The sequence below is a fragment of the Lampetra planeri genome, chromosome 78 (assembly GCF_965212315.1).
Source record: "Lampetra planeri chromosome 78, kcLamPlan1.2.h2, whole genome shotgun sequence".
Taxonomy (NCBI): Eukaryota; Metazoa; Chordata; class Hyperoartia; order Petromyzontiformes; family Petromyzontidae; genus Lampetra; species Lampetra planeri.
Genome location: NC_136183.1, coordinates 4312468 through 4333852, shown reverse-complemented (window position 1 = coordinate 4333852; position 21385 = coordinate 4312468). Strand labels below are relative to the sequence as shown.

Genomic DNA, 21385 nt, shown 5'->3' with positions numbered 1-21385 from the left:
GGCCCCGCCCCCAATACCCCGGGCCGTATGATTGGCCCAGAGCCGAGCAGCGAAACCCCGCTTACGCTCGCATTACACATGGACTGCTAAAAAAATTGGAAGCGACGTGCTGCTGTTGGTGAATCTGATGGCTTAGGACGAGTCTACACAGTTCATCCCAAGGCAGTGGCCTCAAGGTGCACATGGCCTGGCACAAGCGTCGTGGTGACGTCACCACCACTTAATGGCAAATAGCGGTTGTTGTCTCTATCAGCGTCAATCCAACCATATTCAACTACTGTCAGTAGCAACACGCGCCTGTTCAACTTCCACGGCCCACGACTGCACGCAACTCAAACTTGCTCCGAGTTTATGTGTATCTGGAACTTCTTTCACACCATACATAGCCGACCGTGCTAATCTATAGGTCTCTGTGTGTACTTTGAACCTCTTTCGCACCATACGTAACCAACGGTGCTAATCTATGGATCTCTGTGTGAGTCTCTGTGTATCTAGAACTTAATTCGAACCATGCGTAGCTGTCCCTGCAGAGTAGGAGCGGCTGGTATCTGTGGAGCTGTAGGCTGGGTAAATCTGTCGGCAGGAGCGAGAGACAATGAAGCTCCCGCGCATTCACTCGTTACCAACATCATATTTCCACTCATAAGTTGCTTGCCTAATTGCCTCAGCAACTCAGTGTTTCGTATCGAATCCCATCTCAAACAATCTAAAGGTGCCCCCTAAGTGGCAGCTGCCCCTGTGTGGCACAAGGTGGATCTGCACCGGCCTGCACGTGGACATGAGTCTGTCGGTAGGGGGCGATCATTGACGTGCCATCTCCATTGTGTAGTTTCTGGATAATGTTTGGCATTACCCCAATGTTGACCCGTGACACCAACATGCAATGACCTGTGCGTTGTGAATGACACAACGCTATGTTTTACATCTGCCGTTAAGCAGACTGCGCATATTTTTGCGAATGTTACTGGGGTTGCCAGGTGTGCCTGTCGGATTTGAACCTTGAACCTCTGCAAAAAAACAGAGAATGCGCTACCATATTATTGGTTCTTTTGGTAAAGTCACGCAGATAGAAAACGAACAATAATATATAAAATAATAAATAAATAAAAGTTGGAAAATAATAAATTGGTGAAAAGATGCCATTTGTCGACTGACTGAGATGACTGTGCCCCCCACAGTGTACACACACAGTGTACACACACAATGTACACCCACAGTATACACACACGCAGTGTGAACACACACACAGTGCGAACACACACACACACAGTGTGTGTACACACACACAGTGTGTACACACACAGTGTACACACACACACAGTGTGTGTACACTGTGTGTGTGTGTACACTGTGTGTGTGTACACTGTTGAGCACACTGTGTGTGTACACTATGTGTGTGTGTACACACTGTGGGGGGCACAGTCATCTCAGTCAGTCTGATGTGTACACACACAGTGTACACACACACAGTGTGTACACACAATGTACACACGCACAGGGTACACAAACACAATGTACACACTGTCCATGTGTGTACACACACACACAATAATGTCCACATTGTTGTTGCTGAGCTCACACACCCAAGGGGTCTCTGTTCAAGAGAGGGAGCAATGAAAATTAATCTAAATCAACTTAAACTTCAAACCCGCTCTGTGACGTCACCACTCATCATTACCTGATCGGCGTGACACGCCAGGGGGAGGTGTACCTAGCTAGTGACGTCATGTCACCAAGGTATTCACCCCACCCCGTCCAACGCGCCCATGAGCGTGACGTCACCTCTGCCTGGGTCACTTCCGTTATCTGTTCAAGTACTATCCTTATTTGGGCAAAGCCACACCCAGTGACTAGCGGCTCATTAACATAATGTATTCGTGAAAGCCGTCTCGAGTTCGTTGTGACCGGTTCGGCACCCACGCCCCATCCCTCCACGTTTGGGCCAGGCTCATTAACATAATTGATTTAAGTTACAAAGCCGCTAAATTTCGATTTAAAGCTTTCGTGACTGCAGGGACTCATCTTCTTGGTTCTTTCGGTAAAGTCACGTAGAAGGGAAGTAATAAAAGAATAAAAATAAAACACAATAAAATAATTCTCACGACGTTTCGGCCACAACGCAAGCAGCCGTCTTCAGGTGAAAACCAGGTCCGTCGAGGCGACAGAGTCTGAATGAAACAGCACACGAGCTTGGAGCATATATATAAGCTGGCCGCCTAGACAAAGGAATTTTCATATCAAGTGGAATTTAGCATATTTATGGGAAATGCAGGAATGTGATTAGTACTACATATGCATGTGCATTATGCAGGATTAACAGCATCAAAGGGAGCTGCACTTGCTGATGCAGTTGCTGCTGCTGCTGCAGTTGCTGCTGCTGCAGTTGCTGCTGCTGATGCAGTTGCTGCTGCTGCAGTTGCTGCTGCTGCAGTTGCTGCTGCTGCTGCAGTTGCTGCTGCTGCAGTTGCTGCTGCTGCAGTTACTGCTGCTGCTAATTGCAGTTGCTGCTAATTGCAGCAGCAGCTTCTGCAGCAGCAGCAACTGCAGCAGCAAGTGCAGCTCCCTTTGATGCTGTTAATCCTGCATAATGCACATGCATATGTAGTACTAATCACATTCCTGCATTTCCCATAAATATGCTAAATTCCACTTGATATGAAAATTCTTTTGTCTAGGCGGCCAGCTTATATATATGCTCCAAGCTCGTGTGCTGTTTCATTCAGACTCTGTCGCCTCGACGGACCTGGTTTTCACCTGAAGACGGCTGCTTGCGTTGTGGACGAAACTTCGTGAGAATTATTTTATTGTGATTTATTTTTATTCTTTTATTACTTCCCTTCTACGTGACTTTACCGAAAGAACCAAGAAGACAAAGCCGCTAATTGTGGGAGGGGAGTGTCTTGTACCACGCAAGTGACGTCATGTCACCTGCTGCTGCCGCGTGACGTCACGAGGTAACGGAAAGTTACTGCTCCGCGCGGGAACTGAAATCCGAGGTGAGAAATTCTCATCGCGGTTATGGTGGTTGTGGTGGTGGTGGTTGTGGTGGTTGTTGTTTACAGAGGTAGAGCCTCGCTCTCTCGTACGGATGTCATTTGAGTAGCAGCGAGCATGGAAGCGATGTCCAGGTTGGAACTTTAGAACGCGGGGCCTTGCCTCCTGCCCTCGCCTGATCGCATTCGCTTCAATTCTCTCGCTTAAGTTTAATTTATCTTCACCCGGCTCGCCACTTTGTAACTTTGTTTAAATATTAACACGGTTTTTATTGTTTACCAGGCCAAGCCCGCTTGAGCTGCTCTACCGCTCTTGATTTCAGAAGCGACCTGCCCACAACAACAACAAGGTGAGGCTCGTCAACAGCGTGGCGGTGTTCACTCTCTGCATGTGGAGGTGAAACCAGGGGATCCGGAGGGAAATCCACGCGACCACGGGGAGAGAGAGAGAGACACGCAGCCTCGGCTGTGTTGATTGATCCTCAATGAATTACTTGGTGGAGTGAGGAAGCATTTATACTGAGCAGGTGAAGTTGACCAGGCATGGGTCTGGACACACCTGTTAACTATGCCAGTGTCAAATTTGTGTTTGCAGTAAAGTCTATTAACTCTGTTGAACACGGAGGTTATATCAAAACGGTAGTTTATTTTTGTTTTCCTCTGGAACTCTTTATACGACTGGAAACAGTCAATGCAAACATGACTCCTTGTAAAAAGGTGTCAGTTTTGTTGCCAGATAGAAGGGTAAAAAAACAATTAATATTTTTACTGGCAAATGAGGTTCCCATAGTGTAGAACAGTCAAGAAGTTAACACAGTACACACATGCAGCTGAAGTCAGATCCGTTCATTCCAGCGTGCAAGGACATCGTGAGCCTGGCTGGCTTCACACCTCTAAGTTGCAATTGAACATTAATTTATGCATTTTTGCATAACAACTTTTGCTATTTCAGCTGAATTTAGCTTTCATAAATATTCCTTTTGTAGCTAGACAGCCGAAATTGTGTGCTCGGGAGTTTTGGGTTAACATTCATTTTGAAGATACGAAGGCAATCACGTCATCCGGAGAACGGCCAGCAGTAATCAGTATCGTGTCATCTACAAAAAGATTTACCCTGGAATGATCTAGATCAGTGCCCAAGTCATTGAGATAAAGAGAGAACAAGAGGAGGCCGAAGGACGGAACCCTGTGGAATCCCTTTTGTTATCTTAACACTGACCTTCAACCATCTGAATACAGTTTGGGTGCGAGAAAAGAGGTACATTTTTAACCATTCTACTGCGTGTTTGGAGAAACCGAGGCAACTTAGTTTACTAAACAGGGTGTTGTGGTCGACTGTATCAAAGGCTTTGGACAAGTCAAGAAAAAGACTGGCGCAGTACTACATATTATCAAGGCTACTAATGCAGCAGATGTGCTGTATTTTTTCGGAACCCAGATTGTGTTAGATGTAATAGATTGTTGTCGGACAGGAAACTGCTCATTTGGTAGTTTAATAATTTTTCAAAAATTTTCGTCAACGGGGACAAAATTGAGATAGGTCGGTAGTTATTTGGATCATCTTTAGGGCTCCCTTTGTGAAGTGGACGAACATAGGAATGTTGGATGGACCAGTTGAAAATATGGGCTATAGGTTTATATATTAGGTGACCAACAGTTAGCAGAGCAAAGACGGGAATACTATCTGCTCCGTTAGAGGGGAGGACTTTTTGAGGTAGGACAGTTTCAGAACATTACTTTCGTGGATTGGCTGGAAACTAAATTCGTTTAATGTTTGGACAGGTGTATAGGAATTTGCATGAGCAGGGGTGACTCCCAGTACATTATCAAAAAGGTTACCAGCTTCAGAAAAATTAAGGTTAAAATTGTCAACAATTTTTTTGGGCTCTAAAAAATAATCCCCATTTTGGTTACGCTCAACGGGCAGATTATCTGTGTTAGATGCCTTTTCGATACTTTTGATTGTTTTCCAACCTGGTGTCAAGGACATGGGCCCGCATCCGCTGTTCCGTCACTATGTGGTCCAGAAGATGTTCTTGCTTGGACCCGGCATGCATCCATGATGTGGTGTTGATGTGCCGATGCCGGAACAGCGTGTTGGTAATTACAAGCCCATGGGCTGCACAAAAATCGAGCAGCCTCCTACCGTTGTTATTGAGCTGATCTGGTCCATGCCTTGCAATCACTCCAGTCCAGGTGCCAGCATCATGACCAACACGGGCATGGAAGTCACCCAACAAGATGACTATCTCGTGGGGCCACTTGAGCTAGCACCTGTGACAGGAGGTCATGCACACACACACACGAACTCGCACACACAACGCACTCACATATATGGACTAACACACCCACATGGACGTACCCACGCACACACAAACTTTTATAGAGTAAATAAGTTTGTAAATAGTTTTTATGTATGTGACTTTAGCACTACATTTTTAATTTAACTACTGTAAAGTTGATGGATGCGAAAATGTAATAGCACTGGCTCACTTACAGGACTTATGGCGTGGTACCTGGGTTCTTTTTTTTTTTAAACCAAATCCTTTGCAAATTTTGTACACAGACAGACACACAAACAGAAATAATGACGTTTATAAGTCAGATGTTAATGATCCATGTGAAATGCATGTATATTTAAGAGTTTATCTTTGTGGGGAGCTGTAGCGCAGTTATTTCACTGCATTATGAATTCAACAATTAGTTTCATTATCGCCAACAGCAAACATGATTGATAACACTGCGTAACAAAAAAAAATTGTCCCTGCATAGTAAGGGTTATTTTCTAATTGCTTATGCCTCAAAAGTACAGAAAATGGCTATTTTTCCCCACAAACTTTGCTTTTGTGACCAGGACAGTGATATTTTGAAATGTACCTATTTTCAATGAGAAAATGTGTGCATTTGTGTCATTCCTTAACGTAAAGTCCTGGTCACGAAAGGAAAGTGTGTGGGCATAACCAATAAAAAAAATAACACTAGCCATCCAGGGACAAAAATCGTGTTACATAGTGTAAGTGAAAGCTGAACTTGTTGTGGGCTCCTGCTATGTTGATTCATCTTGAATTAATTACATGGTGAAGTGTGAGGAAGCATTAATACTGAGCAGATGAAGGTAGCCAGGCATGGTTCTGGACACACCACCACCTTTTTACCATGTGGGTGTGTGACAGTGTCAAGTTTGTATTTGCAGTAATATATATAATGTATATAACTTTTGTTATATAAAATTTCTAGTAAGATATTAATTTTGTGAGTGTAGTCATACCCCTCCCCCCTCATTCAAGACGTAATTTAGAGAGCGAAAGCGCCGAGTACGTAAATCGCTAACATAAGAACCCGTTAATCTCTTCTCGCATCATTCATACGATGATGCGGTGAAGTAAACGTTCATATGATATTACGGTGAATGCTTCCAAAAACAAAACTGTACCCAAATATTACTGTTAACTTACTTTCAATAGAAACATGAATTGCTCATACTAATATTCTCTCTCTCAGAATCGACCGACTTATGTAGCAGACGAAACAATCATCTTGTTGAACGATTCTAAACCTTGATGCGGCAATGTTAGTTTTCTCTGTTCAAGGTTTTCTCAGTGTTATTAAATGTTTTTACATTTAGTTTACTATTACACAGAATTCTATGGCGTAATTAACTATTTTTGTGCTTAATAATCTTAAAAAAACAATATTTAAATACAGTTCATAGGAGTCTGGAACGGATTAATCGTATTTACATACAATCCAATGGGGAAATTAGGTTCGAGTCACGACCAAATCGGGTTGCGACCAAAGTTATGGAACGAATTATGGTCGTGACCAGAGGATCTACTTTACACCACACTCCCGGTCAAAGTGCTCCATCTAATGGGGAAATGGGGGCATTACAGGAGGAAGGTAAAATTTAATTTAATAATAATATTTGGACAAGTTCGGCGGGCCGGATTTAAAAGCCCAATGGGCCGTATACGGCCCGGGGGCCGTACTTTGCCCATGTCTGAGCTAGAGTCTGTCGCCAGGGAAAGAGAGACCTGGACCACCCTACTCAGCATGCTGCCACCACGACCCTCACCAGGACAAGCGTTTTCAGAAACTAACGAACACAGCTGTGATTCTTCTAGTTTTACACGGGCCCGCTCACCATCATGAAGGTCCTTAATGATCGTGAGCGGAGGGTCAGGGACTCAGAAATCACGAAGAACAACCCAGAGCCCAGGCCTACTAATGGTATCATAGGCCTTGATCAGGTCAATAAAGCAGAGATGTAGGTCTAGTTGGAATTCCCTACACCTCTGCTGTAGCAGACTGACAGAAAATATGGCATCTGTGCAGGACCGCCCTTTCCTGAAACCGCAATGGGGCTCTGCAAGCCTCTTCTCGGCGTGCCTAGCAAGGCGATGTTGAATAATCCTTGCCAGGACCTTCCCTGGCACACTAAAGAGTGAGATGCCCCTGTAGTTGTTACAGTCTGTGCGGTCCCCCTTCTTAAAGAGGGGGACCACTAGGGTATCCTTCCAGTCCTGCGGAACCCATTCAGTGGTCCAGACTGTTGTTATGATGTCATGTACAGTGAGGGAAAAAAGTATTTGATCCCTTGTTGATTTTGTATGTTTGCCCACTGACAAAGAAATGATCAGTCTATAGTTTTAATGGTAGGTTTATTTGAACAGTGAGAGACAGAATAACAACAAAATCCAGAAAACGCATGTCAAAAATTGAATAAATTGATTTTGCATTTTAATGAGGGAAATAAGTATTTGACCCCCTCTCAATCAGAAAGATTTCTGGCTCCTAGGTGTTTTTATACAGGTGAAGTATTGGAAATGACGGCAGGAAACTCCTTGACGGGTAACACACTTCTTTTATTAAATCTTCGCTTATCTCGATACAACGTGTAGTCTCTATTCTTCCGAGTACGGTCACCAGACACCGGTACAACTCGTAACCTCTATTCTTCTTATAACACACTGTACTGGACTCGTGTAGACTCCAGGCCTCTGGCTACACACGCCTCACTCGTCTCGTGTAGACTCGCCTCGTGTAGACCCTATGCCTCTGGCTACACCCACATCACTCGTCTCGTGTAGACTCTTCTCGTGTAGACCCTATGCCTCTGGCTACACACACATCACTCGTCTCGTGTAGACTCTTCTCGTGTAGACCCTATGCCTCTGGCTACACACACATCACTCGTCTCGTGTAGACTCTTCTCGTGTAGACCCTATGCCTCTGGCTACACACACATCACTCGTCTCGTGTAGACTCTTCTCGTGTAGACTCGTCTCGTGTAGACCCTACGCCTCTGGCTACACCCACATCACTCGTCTCGTGTAGACTCTAGGCCCCGGCTACACACTCTGCATGCTGACACTGCATGCTCACTCTACACTCCGCCTCTGGGTTACACAGAGTCCCGGTCCTCACAGGACAGCGGGACTAGGTACCGCAGGGCCCTGTCTCTTCCTCCCGTCTTCAGTCTTCGCTGGTTACACTCTCCCCGTGCGCCTGTGCGCATCACCTTATATAGTCCCTCCTCCCGGGAGACGGAGCGGATGCGGACCTCGATGCGAGCATCGCTTGTTAGTGAACCAATCACAACGCGCTATCTCTACGATCCTCTTTTCCCCAACGCGTGTTTCCACTCACCAACCAATCACGCCGCGCTGCCACCCGATCACTCCCACACCAGCACGTCACCGGCACCCAGCCAATCAGCACCACACAACCCACGATCCCGCGCTGACCCCTGATCCCTCACCGTCAGCGCGCGTCACCACACACACATCCAATCACAACGCGCTGGCACCTGATCGCTACCCCAGCGCGTATCACCACTACATCACCCCCCCCCACATAGCTCGCAGCCGTCCCGGCTGCTAACCAACAACCTCCCACATCGTTAACACAACAAAACCCCCCTCCCCAGTGTGCCCCGTAACACAACAACAACAACACAACAGCAACCTATGTACAATTTGACAATTAACACAAGAAAAGTTAACAATACCACACACAACACCTTATATATAAAAAAAACTATATACAGCCCGACGAACAACATAATAAAAGCGATTTCTAGAAAATGAACGCGCCCCGCGTCTCTGCAACTAACGAAGTGACGAGGCGCTCCCACTGCTTCGACTCCTCACGTGGCAGGTCAAACAAAGTAGCGCGACCTGGCGCGAGTCCGTCTGGCCGGTCCGTCATACGGGACGGGACACTGACGACCGTCCGGCGGCTCCGGCTGCTCTAGACGGCGTGGAACGGGCCTGAAAGGGCCGGCCCCGCCGCGAAGATCCGGCCGCCGGTGGTCGGCAGCTGTCAGTTCCGAGACACCTGGGAGCAGATCAGGCGGAGACATGTGAGGATCAGGCAGAGACATTTCCCCCTTAGGGTCGTCGGTCACGTCACATGCTCGGCCCTCACGACACAATGGGAGGCCATATGGAGGCGAGAACGGTTTCAGTCGGGAGGGGTGGACGTACCACCGTCGTTTTCCCCATTTTATCTGAACGCACTGGGGCCGTGCAACGCGCACGATCTCCACGGGCCCCCGCCATGGCCTCAACAATTTAGGCGACGTAGCCAAGGGCGCCTGAGGGCAATGCAGCCAGGCCCTGTCACCAGGTTTCCATTCGTGCACGGACACCTTCCGTGCCCGCAGTCGTTCATTAGCAATTTGGCGAGCCCGCGAATTAAGCCGTGCGGCCTCCCTTGCTTCTGTTAGCTTGTGAATATTGAATTTAATGTGTTCCGCCAATTCAGAATTGGTTCGTGGAGCGGACAGGCCAAGCTGCGTTTCCATGGGCGGGTCGGCTTCCCGACCGTACATCAAATAGAATGGGGAAAACCCCGTCGCTGCATGGGGGGCCATTCTGTACGCGGCAAGGACCCCCGGGACCTGCAGGTCCCAATCTACATGTGCCTCACACACCTGCTGGCACAGCATAGAAGTCAAAGTCTTGTGAAGTCTTTCCACCATCCCGTCTGTCTGCGGGTGGTACGGGGAGGTACGCACCTTTTTAGTACCCAATAGATCGCACACCTCTTGCAGCAATTTACTCGAAAATTTTTTACCTTGGTCGGTCAGCAAGCGTTCGGGAGCCCCCTTGTCCAGGACATAGCCCTGGACAAAGGCGTCCGTCACAGCCGCTGCCGACTGGTTGGCGAGAGGCCACGCCATAGGCCACCGGGTGAAATATTCGACCCCCACCAACAGGTATTTATTCCCTCTAGGCGTGACTGGAAAAGGCCCCAAAATATCGAGTGCAACGAGCTCGTTAGTGCGCGAGACCTGAATAGATTGCAGCGGTGGATTAGCTGGCACGGGCGGTGGTTTCCGTCTGGCGCACTCAACGCACCCCTTCAGAATATTTACCACGTCACTCCCCATTCCCGGCCAATAATAGTCACGCTGAAGCAGGGCAAGCGTTTTGTTTACTCCCAAATGCAAGAGGCGTTCGTGTGCGGCCAAAACAACTTTCCCCCTTACAGCAGAAGGCACGACCAGCGCATGCCGCCGGGACAAACTGTCCCATCTCATCAACATGCCCTGTTTAAGTACATAGGAGCCAGTTCGCTCCTGGTCCTCTTTAGGACCACCAACCCTGCGGCGCAATGCTAGCAGGGAGCTGTCCGCCATTTGAAGGCGGCCCCACTCCCCCAGCGACAGTGAGAGCAGCGAGTCCCGATCCTGAGAGGTAGCGGGGACATCCCCGATTGGCGCGCCCGCAGTCGCAGCCAATGTCCCCTTATCTTCCACAACCGGCGGTTTACAGCGCGCCGATCCCGATAGACACGCACATTTCTGACACGGCAACAATCGGCATTTGTGTGTCGCAACCCCTTACGGTATGTGGTCGTGAACTGATAGTCTTGGAGGACTTCCAACCACCGTGACAATTGGCCCGAGGGTTGGGCGACCCTCAATGAATACTGTAGCGCCGCGTGGTCCGTCCGGACCGTAAAGTGACGCCCATAGAGATACGGTCTGAACTGTTGTACAAAAAAAACAATGGCGAGCAGTTCACGACGGGTGACGCAGTAGCGCTGCTCCGCCGGAGACAACACCCTGCTACCATAAGCGACCACCCTTTCAACTCCTCCAACGACCTGGGACAGTACCCCCCCAATGCCCGTGTTGCTAGCATCCGTGTCTAGCAAGAAGGGACTCGCAAAATCCGGATAACGCAAGGGTGGGGCACCCACCAAAGCGTCCCGGAGGGCGCAGAACGCGGCCTCCTCTTCCGGTCCCCATTTGAACTTCACACCCTTCGCCGTAAGAGCGTGCAAGGGTTTTGCAATAGTGGCGAAGTGCTCAACGAATCGGCGATAATACGAAGCAAACCCAATGAAACTGCGCACGTCTGCAACCGACTTGAGTGTTGGCCATGAACCGACACAGTCCGTCTTTGCGGGATCAGTAGAGATCCCCGAAGAGTCGACAATGTGACCCAAGTATCTAACGGACTTACGAAAAAGGTGGCATTTGGCCGGTTTAAATTTCAATTTAGCCGATCGCATTCGCAAGAACACCCCTCTCAATCGCTGGAGGTGTTCCTCAAATGTTTTACTGAAAACAATGACATCGTCAAGGTAAATCAAGCACGTCTCCCATTGCAAGCCCGACAAAACCAACTCCATAAGGCGCTGAAACGTCGCTGGAGAGGAGTGAAGTCCCATGGGTAACCGGTTAAACTGGAATAGGCCCCCTGGAGTCCGGAATGCTGTCTTAGGTTTAGACTCTTCGTCGAGTGGCAACTGCCAGAATCCCGATAACAAATCAAGAGTCGAAAAATATCGCGCACCAGACAATGCATCGAGGGACTCGTCCATCCTGGGGAGCGGATACGCGTCAGCCACAGAGATCTTATTCAGGCGACGGAAATCTACGCAAAATCGCAAGGACCCGTCATGCTTCTTAACCAGCACAATAGGTGCTCCCCACGGACTGGAGGAAGGCGAAATAATGTCGGCTTCAAGCATATCGTTCACGGCCGACTGAACATGTTCCTTTTCAGCAGGACTCAGCCGGAAGGGATTTAACCTGACCGGCGCCGCATCGCCCGTGTCAATGTGGTGGCGTATTAAATCCGTACATCCAATATCATATTTATGTTTACTGAACACATCAGAAAATTCCATTAGTAACTCGCGCAGCGCACCCAACTGCACCCCTGACAAATCGTCCGAGCCCGCGCACAGCGAATGGACCCATTCAAGGTCCTCCCTCGGTTCAATGTTCTGCGCGGGGCTCGGATCGACGTGCGCAACCAGCCGCTCCTCCGCAGGAACCCGCGCCGCGTGAGCCAGCACGGTACCCTGCTGGATGACGGCTGGCCGCGATCCAGCGTTTAAAACCATGACAAACGGATCCTTGTCCGCCCGAACCAAAGTGTGAGCCACCGACAAATCGACCCCTCCGATAGCCTTGTTAGAAGGACCCAAAAGCATGCCTTGTTCCGAAGTCCCCTCCCCCCACGGTTTTCGCAACCAGAGGGGAACTAACATTTGTGAACCCGGGGGCACGTGCACGGTCTGCGTCGCCAACGCTTGTATCGTGGCGCACGCCGTCCGAATCTCCGTAGGGCTCGTCAAAAATGAAATGCGGCGACCCGAAGGTAGTTCAATGCAACGTTGATCGATTAGAATTTTAATGGGCATCTTAGCCAAAAAATCAGTGCCCAATAGACAAGGAACCGCCAAAGAAGACAAAACGAAAACGGGTCCCGACAATTTGATATCTCCAATGCAAATGGACGCCCTAATCTGACCGATAATGCCCAACGATCCCCCATTTGCGGCGAAAAACGGCACATCCACTGGGAGCAGCGGATGGCACTGGACGGGGAGAATGTTATAAATGAGGTCAGATATAATAGTCGCCGATGCTCCCGTGTCCACCAATACCCTGACCTCTACCCCATCAATAGAACCCGCAACGACGGATGAACCCGCTGAAGCAGCCACAATTCTATGCCCCAACTCCGACCACTCAATGTCTCTCCGGTCCCGGCCGAAACCCCCTCGCCGAACCGAATCCCCGAACCCTAACCGGCCCTCTTCCGTCGCACCGCGACGGCCCATGCGTGTCGAGTGTGTGGGCCGAGCATGTGAGGTGCCGCGACTTGCCGGGGTTTGTAGGGATGCCTTGGGGCCCTGGTCGTCGTCCAGCCGAGATCCCATGGCGCGCTGACGGGGAGCGCGGCAACCCGACGCCACGTGGCCCCGGAGGCCGCAGTTGTAGCACGTGATGAGGGTCGTCGGTGATCTCGGTTGCTCCAGCTTGCGGGCCGATCGCAGGGGCGACCGACCCCCCGATCTCCAGTCCCCCGGTCGTCCCGCGGTGAACGCCTCCTCTCGCGGACCGACGACTTGGGGTTCGGTGATCACCGGACCCGGAGCTGAGGCCACAGCAGCGTTGCGGACGACCCCCTGTTTGCGTTGAAGGGCCTCGTGCGCTTGTATACTCGTAGCGACCCGTAAGGAAGAAATGTCGATCTCGTCGGCCGTGTTGATGGGGACCCCCAGGTCCTGCGCCAACTTAAGCAGCTGCTCCAAAACCATCGCATCTTGGCCCTCCTCGTCCATCCGAGGGAATGCTGCATCGGCGAGAGCCAGCAACGCGTGCGATAGGCGAGCGCGGTCTCCGTGTCCGCCTTCCGCCTCGCATTAAAATGATGGCGGCACGCCGAGGGAGGTCCGTAGACCCTGGCCATGAGACCCAGCGCTGCCTTAAGCGTGGATCGGTCCGATCTCCGAGCCGACATGAAGGCCGCGAGCGCGTTGTCGTCCAACATGGCAGGCGGTGCCCGCAGCGCCGTAGCATCGGACCAGGCCGACATCTCCTGATGCGCCAAAAACCTGCGCTGAAACTGGCCCCAGTCCCCGCCTTCCGCCTTGAAGGCTGACAATGCGGGGAGGCGCTGTTGAAAAATGAAGTCGTCCTCCGCGTCGTGGTTCCTTCCCGCCGCCCCGTCGGTGTGTAAGATGGCGGCCCCAATGGCGGATGACTGATGGCGGTCCGCAGCGCGCGTCGATGACGTAAGATGGCGCGCTTGGAGAGCCGCCGCCACGTGGCGGTCGCCGTTCCCGCCAAAAGTCGATGCCGATGAAATGGCGGGAATCGCCAAGTCATTTTGGCGGGAATCTGCGGGGCGACCCTGTAGAATGTCCGCTGCCGTCTCCGCTCCCGCCGACGAGCTGATCTCCGCCAGGATGGACGCGGCGGCGAGCAGCAGCTCCGCCAGGCGAGAGTGCGCCTCCCGGAGCACGGCCTCGGTCCCCCGCCGCTCCTCCGGCGCCGCCGGCGGATCCTGCAGCGTGGGCCATTCTTCGTCCTCACCCCCCGACGGCAGCTGGCCCGGGTCGTCAAGGTTGTCCTCGCGGTCACTCCCGTGGGTCCGAATGGTCTTCCTCGTATCCATGCTTGGAAGACAGTTTCACTTCTGACGCCAGTTGAAGTATTGGAAATGACGGCAGGAAACTCCTTGACGGGTAACACACTTTTATTAAATCTTCGCTTATCTCGATACAACGTGTGGTCTCTATTCTTCCGAGTCGGTCACCAGACACCAGTACAAATCGTAACCTCTATTCTTCTTATAACACACTGTGCTGGACTCGTGTAAGCTCCAGGCCTCTGGCTACACACACCTCGCTCGTCTCTTGTAGACTCGCCTCGTGTAGACCCTATGCCTCTGGCTACACACACATCACTCGTCTCGTGTAGACTCTTCTCGTGTAGACTCTTCTCGTGTAGACTCTATACCTCTGGCTACACACACATCACTCGTCTCGTGTAGACTCTTCTCATGTAGACTCGTCTCGTGTAGACTCTTCCCGTGTAGACCCTATACCTCTGGCTACACACACATCACTCGTCTCGTGTAGACCCTACGCCTCTGGCTACACCCGCATCACTCGTCTCGTGTAGACTCTAGGCCCCGGCTACACACTCTGCATGCTGACACTGCATGCTCACTCTACACTCCGCCTCTGGGTTACACAGAGTCCCGGTCCTCACAGGACAGCGGGGCTAGGTACCGCAGGGCCCTATCTTCTCTTCCGCCCGTCTTCAGTCTTCGCTGGTTACACTCTCCCCGTGCGCCTGTGCGCATCCCCTTATATAGTCCATCCTCCCGGGAGACGGAGCGGATGCGGACCTCGATGCGAGCATCGCTTGTTAGTGAACCAATCACAACGCGCTACCTCTACGATCCTCTTTCCCCAACGCGTGTTTCCACTCACCAACCAATCACGCCGCGCTGCCACCCGCTCACTCCGACACCAGCACGTCACCGGCACCCAGCCAATCAGTACCACACAACTCACGATCCCGCGCCCAACCCTGATCCCTCACCGTCAGCGCGCGTCACCACACACACACCCAATCACAACGCGCTGGCACCTGATCGCTACCCCAGCGCGTATCACCACTACATATGCATTCCTCTGTGCCTCAATACTCGCATAGATGGTGTGGACATGCTTTTCTATTTGCAGCTGACGCTCTGCAGAATTGGCCTGATGGAGCAAAGGCACTCAGCGCAGTTCAGTACAAGAAGGAAACAATGCGACCAGCATGCAAACAGCACGGATCGTACTGGAAACTTGACACAGCACCAGAGAACACACACAGGAGAGAAACCCTTAGAGTGCTGTGTGTGTGGGAAGGCATTTTCAGATTCATCTACTCTTAAACAACACCACAGAACACACACAGGAGATAAACCTTTTAAGTGCACTCTGTGTGGGAAGGCGTTTGCAAAGTCATCAAATCTTAAGACCCACCAGAGAACACACACAGGAAAGAAACCTTTCAAGTGCACTGTGTGTGAGAAGGCGTTTGCACAGTCATCACATCTTCAAAGACACCAGAGAACACACACAGGAGAGAAACCCTTCAAGTGCACTGTGTGTGAGAAGACATTTTCATGGTCGTCATATCTTCAGACCCACCAAAGAACACACACAGGAGAGAAACCTTTTAAGTGCAGTGTGTGTGGGAAGGCGTTTGCAAAGTCATCAACTCTTCAGACCCACCAGAGAACACACACAGGAGATAACCCCTTCAAGTGCAGTGTGTGTGGGAAGGCATTTTTTGATTCATCTACTCTTAAACAACACCAGAGAACACACACAGGAGAGAAACTTTTTAAGTGCAGTGTGTGTGGGAAGGTGTTTGCAAAGTCATCAATTCTTAAATCACACCAGAGAACACACACAGGAGAGAAACCTTTCAAGTGCACTGTGTGTGAAAAGGCGTTTGCACGGTCATCCATTCTTAAATCACACCAGAGAACACACACAGGAGATAAACCTTTTAAGTGCACTCTGTGTGGGAAGGCATTTGCAAAGTCATCAAATCTTAAGACCCACCAGAGAACACACACAGGAGAGAAACCTTTTAAGTGCAGTGTGTGTAAAAAGGTGTTTGCACAGTCATCCATTCTTAAATCACACCAGAGAACACACACAGGAGAGAAACCTTTTAAGTGCACTCTGTGTGGGAAGGCGTTTGCAATATCATCAAATCGTAAGATCCACCAGAAAACACACACAGGAGAGAAACCTTTTAAGTGCACTCTGTGTGGGAAGGCGTTTGCAAAGTCATCAAATCTTCAAACCCACCAGAGAACACACACAGGAGATAAGCCCTTCAAGTGCAATGTGTGTGGGAAGGCATTTTTTGATTCATCTACTTTTAAACAACACCAGAGAACACACACAGGAAAGAAACCTTTCAAGTGCACTGTGTGTGAGAAGGCGTTTGCACGGTCACCAGATCTTCAAAGACACCAGAGAACACACACAGGAAAGAAACCTTTCAAGTGCACTGTGTGTGAGAAGGCGTTTGCACAGTCATCACATCTTCAAAGACACCAGAGAACACACACAGAGAAACCCTTCAAGTGCACTGTGTGTGAGAAGGCATTTTCATGGTCGTCATATCTTCAGACCCACCAAAGAACACACACAGGAGAGAAACATTTTAAGTGCAGTGTGTGTGGGAAGGCGTTTGCACTGTCATGCATTCTTAAATCACACCAGAGAACACACACAGGAGATAAACCTTTCAAGTGCACTGTGTGTGAGAAGGCGTTTGCATGGTCGTTCATTCTTAAATCACACCAGAGAACACACACAGGAGAGAAACCCTTCAAATGCACTGTGTGTGAGAAGGCATTTTCATTGTCATCATATCTTCAGACCCACCAGAGAACACACACAGGAGATAAACCCTTCAAGTGCAGTGTGTGTGGGAAGACATTTTTAGATTCATCTGCTCTTAAACAACACCAGAGAACACACACAGGAGAGAAACCTTTTAAGTGCATTCTGTGTGGGAAGGCGTATGCAAAGTCATCAAATCTTCAGTCCCGCCAGAGAATACATACAGGAGATAAACCCTTCAAGTGCAGTGTGTGTGAGAAGGCATTTTCAGATTCATCTACTCTTAGAAGACATCAGACAACACACACAGGAGAGAAACTCTTCAAGTGCAGTGTTTGTGGGAAAGCGTTTGCACATTCATCAAATCTTAAAAAACACCAGAGAACACACACGCATCAGAAAATCCACAAGAAGTGTAATCTGAAATCAGCTTGTGAAAGTCAAAGTGCTGCAATGACCCCATTGTTCATGAAACAAGAACCAGAAGACAATCCCAGCCTGGACACTTTGAAAGGTATCAAGGTGAAATATGAAGAGGCGAAAGTGAAATGTGAAGTAACATTGAAGAGCGTAGAAGTGAAGGTTAAATTTGAAGATTCAACTCCAAAATCGGACCTTCACATAGATGGAGGCAGTGTGAAGCAGGAACTAAATTCTGACTGAGGCAGAGCGAGGCAACTCCCAGGAGTTTGTGGATGTGGAGGTGTGGGTGGACTTCTTAGACAATACAAAGTCAAATGGAGACCAGGTAGATGTGCAAGCTTGAGACAATTAAGCTCCAATGGATGCACCTTTGTCACAGGCCTTTCTAATGAATATAATGTGAAGTTGAACACTCAATTTCTAGGTTCAAACTGCAGTGTAAGCGTGGCCAGTATTTGTGAACCTGTGGGTTGGGGCGATCTCTAACCAGGAGTGACTCAAGTGTTTTGTATCATATCTCATCTTAGACACTCGATGGGTGCCCATAATGGGCATCTGCCCCTGTGTGCCACAAGGTGACCGTTCACTGGCTTGCATGTGGATAGGAGTTTGTAAGTCGGGGGCGATGATTGATATGCCAGTCGGATTTGAACCTTGAACCTCTGCAACAAATAGAGAATGTACTACTACTTGGCTTCCCTCTACGAGAGTGCTGCACGTATAGGCCTCATCGAGTCAGAGATCAACTTGTAAATACATTGCAACGTGACGCAGTACATTTCGGTATAGTAATAAAATGTTGCCAATGTGCCCTTTGATTATTTTGAATCATTATTGAAAGAATACCTGTCTGATTTTGTACGTACATACAACATTTTGTGTATTAATGTCAAACATGGAATATGTGCTGTCAGGACAAAGTATCTGTTTTGGTGGTAACCTGTACAAAAACTCACGTGAGAGCTGTTATTTTTGTGATACGAGTCAAAGGGTATTTTTGTGAATCGGGACGCATCTGACTGGGGCAACTCATTGTCTTTGAAATCGGGAGCATAGTCGGATCATTCATCAGTTAAGGTATGCCACTTATAAGTTACGTATAGGAGATACATTCTCCACAAGAACACTAATTATCATTTTGTATTACGTATACATTTTGTCGAACTGAGACTTGAAATGGACCTTGCCGATGAACATCAGTTGAAGCAAGCCGGACTGTTGAGACATTGTACACCAAAACCAGTCCACAGGTGGCTTGTACTGAACACATGTGTAGTGCCATAAGAGAGGAGGGGCTGCTGGGGGCTCTAGGATCCTAGGCAGATAAGCCATCGGTGCCAGGCGCTAGGATCCCAGGCACCCCAAACAGTTAAGCCCCTTGACGCCACCAACGGGGGGAGGGGCTGTGCGTGCTCTGTGGGATATCTGGGGGCGCACACAACCCCACCCCTCGTTGGGGACGAGGCATAAAAGGGCAGCTCCCTGGCCGATCGGGGGCAGTTGCAGCTCAAGACCCAAGATCAGCCAGCTTAGGACTCTGGACCCCCTCGTCCCGCTTGTCCGTGTAAGGGCCGGAACGCTGTGAGGGCCAGTGGTGGGACTCTGGGACTCCCGGCTCTACGTCCTTGTAAGGGCGAGTTCCGAGGAAGCCAGAGTCCAGACCCGCACCTTGGCTGGGTCGGGTCAATTAGCCTCCCCTAGGGTAATTGCAGCCGGAGGAGCCCAGAGCGTAGCCAGAGTAGTGTATCTAGGCTGTGTACCTAGGCTGTAACAGAGTGTCAGGACTGTTGGAGTGTTGTATTGTAATAAAGAAGATACCTCTACAAGTGTCTCCGGAACCCATTACACATGCATTCCTAAAAGGCCGTGGTATTTACAGTTTGTGTAAAACATTCCTTTGTTTCGTGTAGAGAACGTTGAATGAAAGATGTCTGCCGATCTGTTTTTTCGCAAGGAGGTACTTTAACGAGCACATTTGAAGGCATCGTGGAATTTTTGTTACAGATTTGTATTCTAGCCTAGGTTTTATTGAATTTTAACTTCTATTTAAATAAAACTTTAGATATATCTGTCTGCATTGATATCCCACCGTGTTTACCACATGTTTACCTAAATATGTAGACGCTCCCTCTGAAGACGTCACCTCAAATTAACGAGTGGGTTACGTCAGGGCCTCCCCCTCTCTCTGGCTTGTGATGTCACCAAGAGCAGAACTCGCCTCCACGGAATCTAACGACTGCACTGTCTTGGAATGCATTTACACAGTAATCAAATCTTCACAACTGGCAGGGAACACACATTAAAAACCACTTAATGTACAATTGGAAAACCTTTTGAATTGTCTTGAAACTAAAACACGTGTAAGGAGGTCTACAAGGAGCAGAGTCTGAGATTGACGTGTGAAATTTGAAGTTCCATAAGCCCATCGTTTGTGATGCAAGGACCCAATAAAGATGGCAGCTGGGAAACGTCACCATTCGTGAAGGTGACCTGTGAAGGCTCTAGGGTTTGACTTCCAGGTCACTAATGGAGCCCGAGACAAATCACATCCATTTGTGGATGTGGAGTTTTGGGAGGACTTTTCGGACAAGGTCGAGTAGAAGCAGACAGCATGTGTGACCATAAGTGTTGGGTAGACCTTTAACCAAAAGCATGAGACACGGTTTCCCAATGTTTATTTCAATTGTTTAATTTTTAGTTGGTTTGGAATACAGTACGTATTTCAATTGTGATGTAAATTTTAGTTGACGTTTACCTAACGCCATTACTTGGGTAAGGCTTAAGTATTGAATATCGCGTTTTTAGCTGTCGCGCGGCATTTTCCAAGAACGTAACCTACGATATTCAAGGGGCGGCTGTATTTTTTGTCGATCGAGTACAGCAGGCCTATGGTACCCTAAATAGGCTTGGTGCTTTGGGTTCCTTGATTTCGATGTCTCTGCCTCTGCTCACATTCGTTGAGGATTTTTATGATTTTGGGCAGGCCCATCTAAAGCTGCGTGACCAGGAGTTGGAACCATTTCCTGTTCAACTCGGCTTGTGACAGAAATTCACTCTGGCCCAATGCATTACATTTGTAATGTGAGGTTACACCTGGATAATAATGATGGGCTCTGCCGGCCTCAGCCCGCAACCAATGGGGAGTCGAGTTAGGGGCGTGGCCCTGGAGCCGTACATTAGCTTCGAGAAAGTTCCAGGGGTGTGGCTGAGGATTGGTTGCGGGGCATCACGTGGGCCAGGGATTAAAAGGAGCGGAGAAGCCACGTGGCTGGTGCCGTGGTCTGGAGCCTGCCATGTGGCAGGCCGCGGGAATCTCTCACGCTGTCAGCCAACAGCGTGAAGGAGCAAAGGAACTGGAGGAACGAATGTGGTGGAAGCTGTGAACGAAACTGAATAAAGAATTCTCAATTCACGACGTCGTCTCAACGGGGGTTATTACACATTACATAGCATCTTCAATAATTATGTAGTTTGAGGAGCTCACAATGGCCGTATAAATAAATTGCATTCGTCGCGGTTAAAAATAATACGCTTATCGATGACTGGTTATAGTTAAGGGATTATACTGGTAGGAACGAAGTGAACCAGCCTACAATAGATTATATCGTCCGTCCGTCTGATGTCCGATTACGTGTAGCAACATCGCCCCCTACTGCAAACACTTGGTAGGACCCTACAAAAACCTTTAGACTCAGTGAGGCTTCCCTGGCTAAACAAGTGTAACATTCCCTTATAATTCCCTGAGATAGCTTTTAATAAAACATTTCAATTTAAAATTAACTCACAGCGGC

General features: G+C 49.1%; 2 protein-coding genes across 2 annotated transcripts in view; both read left to right on the top strand.

The window, feature by feature from the left end:
- LOC144738160 (uncharacterized) overlaps positions 1-21385 on the top strand; it is a 443570-nt gene that overhangs the window by 291375 nt on the left and 130810 nt on the right. The window lies entirely within an intron of this gene.
- LOC144738130 (uncharacterized) lies at positions 15505-18404 on the top strand. Its single transcript, XM_078621056.1, has one exon. It carries the CDS (start codon positions 15525-15527, stop codon positions 17832-17834), a length of 2310 nt encoding a protein of 769 aa, XP_078477182.1. The 5' UTR covers positions 15505-15524; the 3' UTR covers positions 17835-18404.